At 40.7% G+C, this 13258-nt stretch overlaps 1 protein-coding gene across 4 annotated transcripts in view; it reads left to right on the forward strand.

The window, feature by feature from the left end:
• SAMD12 (sterile alpha motif domain containing 12) overlaps positions 1-13258 on the forward strand; it is a 457253-nt gene that overhangs the window by 18002 nt on the left and 425993 nt on the right. For 2 of the 4 annotated variants that reach the window (XM_040262015.1, XM_040262014.1), the window contains exon 2: positions 2848-3051. The exons of the other annotated variants lie outside the window; for them this stretch is intronic. In XM_040262015.1, coding sequence (XP_040117949.1) covers positions 2848-3051 — 204 coding nt within the window. The remainder of the gene's footprint in view (positions 1-2847; positions 3052-13258) is intronic. 4 annotated transcript variants of the gene reach the window in all.

Below are 13258 nucleotides of genomic sequence, written 5' to 3' on the forward strand. Positions count from 1 at the left end.
AAAATCTTTGATCATGTAAACATTCAGAATCACTGTTATTTTTATATTCAGCTACTATGTAACTGTGTCCTCCAAGTGCTGCTTGAATGCTCAGTCTTGTCCAGCTCTTTGCCATCCCATGGACAAAGAGTCCAGGCTCTTCTGTCCATGGAATTTTTCAGGCAAGAATACCAGAGTGGGTTGCCATTTCATCCTCCAGGGGATCTTCTCAACCCAGGGATCAAGCCCACATTCTGCACTGAAGGCAGATTCTTTACCACTGAGTCACCTGGGAAGCCCTCTAAGTGTTAGATATTTGTAAATTAGGGTTACATTTTCAGATGAGTCATGCCCATTTTTTTTATATAAATGAATATAGACAGATATTCTCTACCATTTATTAAGGGTTTACTGTACACCAAGGATTGTGGCTTATAACCATTTTTAATAATGCCTGCTACAATATATGCATTCCCATTTTGCATATGAGGAAACACGCTTTGGTTAAGTATCTGTATGAGGCTACTTAATAAAAGAAACAGAATGAAGCCTGTATATGTATGTACGTTTAAGAACATCATCATAGTGTCTAAATTCTTTGAGTACTTACTATGTGCAAGGAAGTATATTAAGCACTTTATAAACTTGAGATTTTATTTTTATTAGTTTTGTGAGCTTAATTTCAAAATGAGTTATTTCCTTTAAAAAATGCTTAAAATGAGGTATTGTTTTCTTAATGTCCTATAAACTTATCACTAATTCCAAACAAAAATTTGTTTGTTAAAGCTCTTCTCCATACATTCATATGGTATTCTGTCAATCTCTTCTCATTGAAGAAAAATTTCCCCAAAGAATTCTGGCTGGTTTTAAGAAGTCCATTTCTAGACTTGCTTTAGAGCTGCCGTGTTTGGGTTTCCTTCCACCAGCCTCCTTGGGTTGCCCTTCTTGGCGTCTGTGTTATAGTCCCTCTTCTAGGACCCTAGATCTATCTCTTATTTTGTTTCCACCTTCGTTCTGATGGACCCTATCCCCCCGTTACCTCCTGAGAAAAGGTACATGGGAAGCATACTTTTGAGAACTTCGTATCTGATGAGGTGTGTATTCAACCCTTGTATTTAATTGATAAATTGATTAGACTTTTAAAAATAAGTTGAAAATTGCCTTCCCTCCCAATGTTGAAGCCTCTAATATCTTCTAGTTTCCAGTCCTGGTTTTGAGAAATCTGAAGCCTCACCATTCTTGATCATTGGTATGAAATACACATTTTTTTGAAATTATTAAATCTTTTCTATTTCTAGTGCTGAGAAACTTGATGAGACTATGCTTTGGTGTGAGTCTATTTCTATCCATTGCATTGTGTACTTAGTGGTTTTTCAAAGTAGAAACTCATGTCATTCACTTCTGAGAAGTTTTTTGAATTATTTATTTGATTTCCTTTTATCCAATTCATTCTGTTCTTTATTTCTCTGGCTGCTATTTTTGAGATGATAAATTTCCTGGACTGGTTCTTATTTTTGAAATCTATGTTTCCTATTTCTCATCTCTGTTCTTTTTGTTCTGTTTTCTGGTAGATTAATTTTATCTTTCAAACTTCTATGACACTTATAATTTCTACTATCATTTTTAACTTTCCAAAGAGATTTTTTTTTAGTTTTCTGAAGTTTTTATAGCATCCTAATCTTGTTTTGTGGATGTAATCTTTTTATATTTTATTGAGGATATTAATGCTAACATTTTTATTTTTTCAACTGAAATTTATTTCACTCTGTATTTCTTCCAGTGCACTTTTCTTTCTATTCATTCTGGTCTTTTTTGATTGAATATTGTCAGATGTTTGTAAATATTAGGCTTTCCTTATATTTAAATAGCCCATGCTAAAAATTAGGAAGATCTCTTTAAATTGGGTCTGTCAATCATGGTTTTCATTGTAAGATGAATTGGCTGAATATTTTTTAGGACAAGGGAGTGGGTCATCTTATGTCAGGACTTCTAGGGTTTTTTTTTTGTTGTTGTTGTTGTTGTAGGTGGCGGTTTGTTTTTAATTGGGCTGGGCTGGTTAATTACTCAGAAGACCCAGTATTCAAACTCTAGTATCTGATTGCTGAGTATAAGCCTTGTCACCAATTAACTTCCATTATCTAGGTATATTTTATTATTTTTAAGAAAGTTGGCAATCTAAGCGTAGATTTTCTATGAATGCCCATTTCCAAAGAGGATGCTTTTAACCAGAAATTTTCTTCCACTACAGTTATAACCTGTGTGTGTGTATATGAGTTCCTAAAAGAATAACTGGTGCATAGTAGGTGCTCAGAAAACAACTGTTGCCTGAATTCATATTTTTCTCAGCACATCAGGCTTTTTGAACAATGTACAATGAGATGAGAAAAAAGCCTTAAGTTTTGTAACTTCCATCCTAGTGCTATAGTGTACATATAATCACTCAGATTTGACAAAAGCAGTCCGGCAAACTAACATCTTAATAGAGTCAACCCTGAGAGAGAGAGTGTTCTGTTTATGGAACTTCTTGGAGTAAGAGTGTATTTTATATTTGAGACCAGGGGTGGTTGTTGAAGTGGCAGCCAGCTATAAGTCAGCCTGGAAAGGGTGAGTGGAAAAGTGCTGGCTCAGATCACAAAGCTGCTCCTGTTAGGAACCTGCAGACCCTTGTGTGTTCAGATGGTGGCATTTTGGAACTTGATTTAAGCACACAGTCTGCTGACTGCTTCCTAGAGACTTGCCCATCTGCTCCTTTCTGCTGATTGGGTCGTTTTGAACTTAGAGAGATGTCCCCATGGGTCTCCCACAGCTGCCTCTTTCCGTTCTGACCTAGCTTTTTCTCCTCGCTTGTCCTCTGTGTCTTCCCACCAGTTCTTCATCATTGGGGTGGAAATGGAGGAGAGCTGGGTGATGCTGAGCTGGCCTCTGTGGAAGAGCCAACTGTGGAACCCAGAGGACTCGCCTGTTGGCATGACCACGTGCTCTGTGGTGATGCCTTTGTCGTCTGTCTGAACATCTGGGTTCCCAGTCTCAGGGAGCCGCCAGTAGGTCAAGACTCCCTGAAAGAAGAAGGAGGTGAGCAAGACCTCTCCCCTGAGGGCAGTGAGTCCATGTTTAAAGATAATCTTTCAGAAAAGCTTGAACTTAGATTCAGTCAGCCAACCATGTTGGGTCTGTCAGGAGATGAGAGGGAAAAAAAACGGTACTGTACAGAGAAACAAGGTCATAATGAGGAGAATGTGGTGTCTGGAAATACATAAAGAAGAATCATTCACTATGTATGAAGGAAAATAAATTACCCAGTTAACAAAGCTTTATTAAAAATTATCCAGTTACAAAGACCTAAAAGCATAGTTTGTTGCAAACCTGAAGGTTTAAAAAAATTTTTTTACATAATTTGCTATATTCTGTTACTATCCTAGAGGGAGATACTATTAGAAATTCAAGAATTAAAAAATGCAACATAGCAGCATTTCCTTACCAGTCAATTTAACCTTTTAAAATAATTATAATTACACATTTATTACATATACCCTTTGGAAAGTAGAAAGAAAAAAATATTATCCAGGGACCTAACTTTGAAAGACAGCCACTGTTAGTATTTGGCGTATTTTCTTCTAGGCTTTTTCTTTGTATGGTTTTTGGTTTTGCATAGCAGGCATAAGGCATTTTACTTGCCTCATAGTAGATTTTTTTGGTCTTCAATTGGAGTCAACTGTGGTTATATTCTGATAATACATGTCTGTGATTTATTCTTTTCTTGTCATGAGGCTGAATAAGCAGTGCTTTAGTTCTTGGCTTGAATAAATTCTTTATATGCTTTTAACATAAAACATTGTTCAGATTAGAAAGTGAATAATCCTTAGAGCAAAGAAGTGTGATGTATGTTTCACAACCCTTTTTTAAAAAAGTATCAGATCTTTAAAAAAGAAAAAAGTCAGAAGCACAAAAATGGCTTGGGGAAAATGTGTGAAACAAAGATAAGATTTTTAAGGTTTCCAGATGGGAGGCAGTCTCTCAGTGGCCCTAGGACACATGATAGATGCCTAGCATTGCTTATTAAATAGACAATAATCTTTATTACATATAACATGGTGGTCTCAAGGCAGAGAGGGAAACCTTTATCTTTTCCCTTGGAAAAGGCACGGAAAAGAACAGTTGAGTGCAAAAGAGGCACTGCTGAAGCCAGTTGGAAATTCTGGCCCTGCCTTCACTGCTAACTAGTTGCTGCATCAGAGGCACCTGCCCTCAATATCATAACCAGTAAAATGAGGTGGTTAAACTATATAATTTTAATAAGTTTCTCTCCTCCTCTGACTCAATGAGTTTATGATCCTGGGACCAAACACTGAGAATATAAAGGTGCAGAAACCCAGCAACTTGACTCTTCCTTTTCCTCTTCCTTCACATCTAGTTAGTTACCAGGTTTGACCCATTTTACTATCTAAGTCAGGGTCTGGCAAACGACCATGCTAGGACAGAGTTATGCTCATTAGTTTACGGATTTATTGCTGCGTTTGTACTGCAGCTTCCCTGGTGGATCAGCTGGTAAAGAATCCACCTGTGATGCAGGAGACGCCAGTTTGATTCCTGGGTTGGGAAGATCTGCTGGAGAAGGGATAGGCTACCCACTCCTGTATTCTTGGGCTTCCCTTGTGATTTAACTGGTAAAGAATCTGCCTGCAATGCGGGGGACCTGGGTTTGATCGCTGAGTTGGGAAGATCCCCTGGAGGAGGAAACAGCTAATCACTCCAGTACTCTGGCCTGGAGAATTCCATGGACTGTGCAGTCCACGGGGTCGCAAAGAGTCAGACATGACTGAGCAACTTTCACTTTTGTACTGCTGTGGCAGAGTTGGGCAATTGCAACACTGTCTGGTTAGCAAAGCTGTAAATATTTACTATCCAGACCCTTGACAGTAAAAGCTAATCAACCCCTGATCTAAATAATTTACAAACACATCGCCTCTCATTTTCACCACCTTTGTCCTAACTTAGGTCTTCATCTCTTCTCACCTGGAGAACCCAAGAGCCTTAATCTTAAGGTTTCTCATTCTAGTTTTGAGCCTCCCAAATGTGTTGCATACAGATACAGGATAATTTTTTAGAAAAAATTTGAAATGGCAGTTTGCTTGCTTAAAACTCTCAAGAGGCACCCTGTTGAACTTAGGATAAAAATCCCAGTTCCTTACCTAACACACAGTTCGAAAACCACTCCACTGACATCTGAAGACCCTTCTAGTCCTGAGACTAGGAGTGTGTTTGATGTGACACATGTGATATGAATTTCAGCCTTAGAAAACCCAACCTAACTCAACCAGGCTTGAGTACAAGGAGGCTTTATATTGGCTCACCTAACTAAGAAGCCTGGGTGCAGATCTGGATGAAACCTTTCCCAAGGCTAGGTTTCTAGTTATGTCGCCTGAAATCTGTTTCTCTGTTGGCTCCTCTGCTGTGGTAGCCCTGTTCACACAGTGGCTTTCATCTTGGGAGGTCAGGACTGCCATAGCAATTCCTGCCTCATAGCCTCCTGTGGACACATCTTATCCCTCACAAGTGCAGAGAGCTCTCTGATTGGACAGCATAGGTCATGTGATCGATGGTAAGGGACTGTGCTGAGGGGTTTAGGGCCAGTGCCTGTGCTTGAGCTCAGGAATTGGCGACATCCCCCCTGAACCGTAAGGAGTGGGAGGAGGAGGAGGGCATTATCCCCAAGGAAATATTGGGCTGTTGTGAAGACAGGATGGAGGTGGACTGGAACAAAATAACCAAGATTCGCTGAGCATGCCATGAGCAGGAGCCCTTTGACAGTTGTGCAGTAGTAGTTGCAATGATTACCTGGAGAGGCAGACTATCACAAGATCTGGGAATTGTGATTGCCTTTCTCAGTGGTTCTTAATTCTGGCTCTTTGTTAGAAGGACGAGATGCCTGGGCTCTTCGAGGACCAATGAACTTGGGAGCTCTTTCTGGTTGGCTAAGTAAGAATGATTTAACAAGTTCTCCAAGTGACTGTAATGTGTAGCTAAGGTGACCCATTGACTGGGCTTAGATCCTGACTTCATTTACTGGTCTATGGAATGGGAACAATTCTATCGTCCATCCAGATTTGGGGAATGAATAAATGAGGTGATTCTATCACCCATCATCCAGCCAAATTTGGGTGATGTATGTAAGGAATATTGCCTACCTACTTACTCAAGTAAAGGGTAGTTGGTTTTTGTTGTTGTTGTTTTTAAATAAGGGCACCGGTTACGTTGGATTAAGGCTCACCTTCATTGCCTCATTTTACCTTGATTACCTCTTTAAAGGTCCTGTTTCCCAATATAGTTACATTGGGGCTTAAAACATTAGCATATGAATTTCTGTGTGTGTGTAGGGGGGGTCACAATTCGGTCCACAGCAGGTACTGATCTTTTCATTCTCTGATGATAGCTAGTGTTTCTTTACCCAGAAAAATAGAGACATACATACACGTTAAACCTTGCATACGTTTATGGACTTTGAAGATTCCTGTTAAAAGGGAACATTCGAAGCAGTCTTGCAGAGGAAAATAAATACCAGAGACAAGGAGGTGTGTAAAAGAGGACAAGCCCATTCATTCATTCACTTACTCACTTAACAGTTATTTGCCGAATGCTGCTGCATGAATCAGGCCCTGTGCTAGGGTTATAACAATGACCCAGGCAAGGCTCCTTTGTCTCATGACTTAGTTTTTTATTTCTGGAGTTGGGCAGTAAACACATCCACAATTCTGTATCAGAGAGCACCTAGTGCTATGTGTTAGAGAATCGGAATGGAGTGATGGGGTGGTGTTTGCCTGGGAAGCCATTTAGATTTTGTGGTCAGGAATGTCTTCGCCGAGAAGATGCTGCTGAAGTGGAGGCCTGCATAACAAGGAGTCAGCCGTGCACAAAGGGGCAGAGGGTTGATGGCTGATGAAATGCCTGCTAGTCCCCGGTTTATTTTAGTATCAGCTGGCAGAGCCACCCCCTCCAGCACCAGCTGCTTCTCAGATTCCCTTCTGCCCACAGAGCCAGCCTTCAGGATCTGCTCTGAGATAGGCATGGCTCTTGTGGATTGCTCCCCTCGCTCTGGATGTCTTTCTCTTATCCTGTTGCAGAAATGTTTAGATCACGTGTTCAAAGCGGGTGAAACCCATCGAGGCAAATATCGGTGCCTCTAAATTCTCATTGACATTCCCAGAGCTTAGTCACTATTGTCTCCTGCCTGAATTAGAGTTACCATTGTAAGGAGAGAAGTTGGCATTGGTGTTGTGGTAAATGCATAAACAATCGTGCTGTGTAACAGCACAGTTGTGCTTCCGTAACAACATGGGAATTAAAGGGACCTCAAACAGCACTGGGATGGGATGGAGAAGACTTTCCCTAGAAGCTGCATCCTGAAAGGTCCCCACTGGCCTTGAGATAAAGAGCAGAATTCTACTGTAGCTTTCAGACTCCTATGGGTCTGGCACCTGCCACCTTTTCTAGTTCTCTACCTCTCGGCTGAGAGAGGCTGGGATCAGTTCTACTCTGTGTGTCTCATCCTAGGGCGAAGTTTGAAAGAGTAGTTGCCTCTAGGCATGCCCTTTCCCTGCTTATGACAAGTGCATGTGAAGCCAAGCAAACTTCATAGCATGCTGAACTCTGTTGCTCACGTCTCCTACACTCACAGCCACTGACCAAATGAACTTACATGGTCAAGACCAAAGTCATCGTATAGGAACATATTCTGCTCCGAGGGTAGGAGAGTGAATGTTTATCAAGCAGTAATCTGATCCATCCTAGCAGCATGAGTGCTTGCAGAAGGAAATGACAACCCACTCCAGCATTCTTGTGTGAAAAATCCCATGGACAGAGGAGCCTGGTGGGCTATAGTCCATGAGGTCGCAGAAGAGTTGGACACAACGACTAAGGCAATCTGATCCACCCCAGCAGCGTTAAGTGCTTAGAAAAGTGCCCATATAGGTTGACCTAAATTAGAAACAACAGTTTACTACCTAACAATCTAATGTCTGGAAGTGGGAAAAGAGAAGTTTGTCAATATATTCACAACAGAGTTGAGGAAAGATTATTATATAGGGTGAGATGAGCATGTCAATAGACTTTTGGGAGGAATGAGTAGGCTGGTTGAAAATGGAAGGTGGGGCAAAGCTTGAGGATTCTGCTGAAATTGGAAAGTACGAACTTAGAGCAGTACCTTTTTTCTCGTGGTTTTTAATAGCAGCAGCCAAGAAGGCAAACAGTTGGACTGATAACTTTCTGTGAACTGAACTTTATGTGCTTGATCCCCACTCCCTTCTCCTCTCTAATCTTAAGGAGAGACTGAGATAGTGTAACAGTTGGTGTTTACAATGTTTTAATTACTGTCATATTGAGAACTGACTAGAAGCATCTTTAGAAATAATTTATACTACCATAAAATGAATTGCTAATCTTTCAGAGAGTATTCTTTAGCATTGTTTTTGTTTGTATACCAGCCAAGAAGAGCTAGACCAATCAGTGAAGACACTGCTAAAATATTTTAGAAGCATTGTCTGATTTGAAGAGCTAAGTGGGGATATAAATCCTTTCTCAAATACTCACTCGCACTCACTGCTATTCGCTTGTGGTTTTGTCGTCATTGTCTCCTAGGGCAGTGTGCGTCTATGTGCTTAACATGTCTACAACAGGCACACCCACCAGTGCTCAGTGGTAGGGCTCACAGGTGGGAACATAAGGGCAGTGGAGTATGTGTTGACTTGTACCAGGAGGCATTGTTCAGAGTCCTTATGGTGAGCCCAGTACTGAAAGCGTCAAAGGTAATGATGTTGATAATTAACATGATCCATTTGATGCCTAACTTTTGAGTGGTGACTTGAAGTGGTAGCATACTGCCCTGAATCATGAAAGAAAGCTTTGGGAGTTCAGATGAAGTAATACAAGTATGTGTTGGGATAGGGGAGAGGGTTTTAATGAGACTTAAACTGTATCTTTGACTCAGGTGGTTAAGAATCTGCCTGCAATGAGGGAGACCCAGGTTCGATTCCTGGGTAGATAAGATCCCCTGGAGAAGGGAATAGCTACTCACTCAGGTATTCTTGCCTGGAGAATTCCATGCACAGAGGAGCCTGTCGGGCTACAGTCCATTGGGTCACAAAGAGTGAGACATGACTGAGTGATTCACTTTCGAACTGTATCTGAAGGCCACATGCATATCAACATGTGAAAGATCTCATCATAGTCATCCATGTTCCTGAAACATATTAGCTAAATTTCTCCCTGCTCAAAATCTTGCTTTTCCAACTGTTTAGTGAAAAATATTACCTCTTATCCTAATACTCAAGACATCACTCTCTCATTATAATCTGCTCCCAGATTATCCTGTCTCATCTTCATGATTTTTTTTTCATTTAGGTTTTAAAAGACTTGTTCCTTCTTGTAAATGCTCCAGACTTCCCTAATCTGCACTTTTTATTTCTATTTTTTAAAATTATTGGTTTATACTTGATTTGCAGTATTGTTTTAGTTTCAGGAATACCACAAAGGGAATTAATTATACACATATCCAAGGCTTCCCTGGTGGCTCAGAGGTTAAAACGTCTGCCTGGAATGTGAGAGACCTGTGTTCCATCCCTGGGTCAGGAAGATCCCCTGGAAAGGAAATGGCAACCCACTCCAGTATTCTTGCTTGGAGAATCCCATGGACGGAGAAGCCTGGTGGGCTACAGTCCACAGGGTCGCAAAGAATCGGAGATGACTGAGCGACTTAACTTTTACTTTCACTTTCATACATATATCCACTCTTTTTCTTTTTCTTTCCCCATATAGGCCATTGCAGAGTAATGAATTGAGTTCTCTGTGCTATACAGCAGGCTCTTATCAGTTTATCTATTTTATATATAGTAGTGGGCATATGTCAGTCCCAGTCTCCTACTTGGTCCTTCTGCTTAGATGCCTTCTCCTGATCTATGAGTACAAACCTCACCTCTTCAAACCCAGTCTAAAATTCCAAGTTCCTGTGAAGTCTTGCCTGTTTTAGAGGAGATGGTGGTGGTAGCTGGAAGTAATTATTCCTTCTCATTTTGGAAGCCTGTCATCATTACTTCTTCAGCAGTGTTTATTTCCACCCTGTCTTATCATCTGCAAATAAATGTTGGATTGCTTATTTATGGTCATTATCATAGAAATGTTCGATCTTCTAGTTTTCATAGACAAGTAATTTCTTAAAATGGGGGTGCTGAGTTCCTGTAACTTTTTTGTTAACATTAAAACTTACGTACACAGATTCAGAGGTACTTGGTTTTCCCAGGTGCACCAGTGGTAAAGAATCTGACTGCCAATGCAGGAGACATAAGAGACGCAGGTTCAGTCCCTGGGTTGGGAAGATCCCCTGGAAGAGGGCATGGCAATCCACTCCAGTATTCTTGCTGGAGAGTCTCATGGACAGAGGAGCCTGGTGGGCTACAGTCCACAGGGTCTCAAAATAATCAAACATGAATGAGGGGACTTAGCAAACTCACAGCACAGAGGTACTCACAAACTCTAATTTCATAAAAGATACACAGTTGACATCAGGAAATTCAGGGAAAACAGTATCAAAATGAAGGACACGGCTTTATACTGGAAACATGATCAGTGGAAAACTCCTAAGAGTCTGTTTCCATTGAGAACCAATGACATTTACATCGCATATATTTCTCTTCTCTGGGTAGGCATTTGGGAGCCACTATTTTAGTACACTGTGAGCTTTGCCAGAGCTGAATTATCTCTGACTCCTAATTTATCTTTGTCTTTCTCAGATATCTTGGGTCTCTAAAAGCTTATAACAGCAATAACAACAAAAACTGATTGTGACAACAGAGCAAAGAGTTGGGGAGTAGATATTTCAAACATCTGACAGTTGTCTAAAATAACCAAACAAGCACATCACTTTTATAAAAGTCTATCTGAAATGTGTATGAAAGGACAATAGACAGGTTACAAGGGATCTTCATCCTCAACGAGCAAAAATTTTACAAAATTCCAAATTATGGCATTATATTTCATCATTTTCTTATCCTTAAAATGTAGGTTTGTTGTCCAGTCGCTAGGATGTGTCTGACTCTGTAACCCCAGGGACTGCAGCACACCAGGCTCCTCTGTCCTCCACTATCGCCCAGAGTTTACTCAAATTCATGTCCATTGAGTTGATGATGCTATCTAATCATCTCATCTTTTGCTGCCCACTTCTCCTCCTGCCTTCAATCCTTCCCAGCATCAGGGTGTTTTCCAGTGAGTCAGCTGTTCGCATCAGGTGGCCAAAGTATTGGAGCTTCAGCATCAGTACTTCCAGTGAATATTCAGGGTTGGTTTCCTTTAGAATTGACTGGTTTGATCTCCTTGTGGTCCAAAGGACTCTCAAGACTCTTCTCCAACACCACAGTTCAAAAACATCAGTTCTTCGGTGCTCAACCTTGTTTATGGTCCAGCCCCCACATCCACACAGGACTACTGGAAAAAGTATACCTTTGACTATATAGACCTTTGTCGGCAAAGTAATGTCTCTGCTTTTTAATATGCTATCTAGGTTTGTCATAGCTTTCCTTCCAAGGAGCAAGCATCTTTTAATTTCGTGGCTGCAGTCACTGTCTGCAGTAATTTTGGAGCCCAGGAAAATAAAATTTGTCACTGTGTCCACTTTTTCCCCTTATATTTGCCATAAAGTGATGAGACTGGATGCCATGATCTTAGTTTTTTTAAATGTTGAATTTTAAGCCAGCTTTTTCACTCTCTTCTTAAACCCTCATCAAGAGGCTCTTTAGTTCTTCTTCACTTTCTGCTGTTACACTGATATCATCTGCTGAGATTATTGATATTTCTCACAGCAGTCTTGATTCCAACTTGTAATTCATCCAGCCCAGTGTTTCTCATTATGTACTCTGCATATAAGGTAAATAAAAAGGGTGACAATATACAGCCTTGCCATACTCTTTTTCCCAACTTTGAACCAAGTTCTTGTTCCATGTCCAGCTCTAGTCTTTATTTCTTGACCCACATACAGGTTTCTCAGAAGACCAATAGGGGGTCTGGTACTCCCATTTTAAGAATTTTACAGTTTGTTGTGATCCACACACTCAAAGCAGAAGTAGATTTTTTTTTGGAATTCCCTTGCTTTCTCCATGCTCCAAGGAATGTTAGCAATTTGATCTCTGGTTCCTCTGCCCCTTCAAAACCCAGCTTGTACATCTGAAATTTCTTGGTTCACATACTGCTGAAACTTAGCTTGAAGGATTTGGAGCATAACCTTTCTAGCATGTGAAATGAGTGCAGTTCTATGGTAGTTTGAACATTCTTTGGTATTGCAATGAAAACTGACTCTTTCTAGTCCTTTGACCACTACTGAGTTTTCCAAGTTTGCTGACATATTGAGTGCAGTACTTTAACAGCATCATCTTTTAGGATTTGAAATAGCTTGGCTGGAATTCCATCACCTCCACTAGCTTTGTTCTCAAGGGTGTCCAGCTCTAGGTGAGTAATCATACTATCATGGTTATCTGGGTCATTGAGACCTTTATTGTACAGTTCTTCTGTGTATTCGTGCCCCCCCCCCCAATCTTAATCTCTTCTGCTTCTCTAAGTTCCTTACCATTTCTGTCCTTTATTTTGCCTATCCTTGCATGAAATGTTCCGTTGATATCTCCAATTTTCTTGAAGAGGTCTCTAGTCTTTCCCATTCTATTGTTTTCCTCCATTTCTTTGCATCGTTCTTTGAATAAGACCTTCTTATTTATCCTTGCTATTGTCTGGAACCCTGCCTTCATTTGGACATATCTTTCTTTTTCTCCTTTATCTTTTGCTTCTCTTCTCTCCCCAGCTATTTGTAAAACCTCCTCAGACAACTGTTTTACCTTCTTGCATCCTTTTCTTTGAGATGGTTTTGGTCACTGCCTCCTGTACAGTGTTACAAACCTCCTTCCGTAGTTCTTCAGGCACTCCATCAAATCTAATTCCTTGAATCTATTTGTCACCTCTGCTGTATAAGGGATTTGATTTAGGTCATACCTGAGTGTCCTAGTGTTCTTCCCTACTTTCTTCTATTTAAGCCTGAGTTTTGCAATCAGGACCCACTCCAGTGTTCTTGCCTGGAGAATCCCAGGGACGGGGGAGCCTGGTGGGCTGCCGTCTATGTGGTCGCACAGAGTCGGACACAACTGAAGTGACTTAGCAGCAGCAGCAGTAGTTTGCAATCAGGTGCTGATGGTTTGAGCCACAGTCAGCTCCAGGTCTTGTTTTTGCTACTGTATAGATCTTCTCCATCTTT

The sequence above is a fragment of the Oryx dammah genome, unplaced genomic scaffold (assembly GCF_014754425.2).
Source record: "Oryx dammah isolate SB20612 unplaced genomic scaffold, SCBI_Odam_1.1 HiC_scaffold_19, whole genome shotgun sequence".
NCBI classification, from domain to species: Eukaryota; Metazoa; Chordata; class Mammalia; order Artiodactyla; family Bovidae; genus Oryx; species Oryx dammah.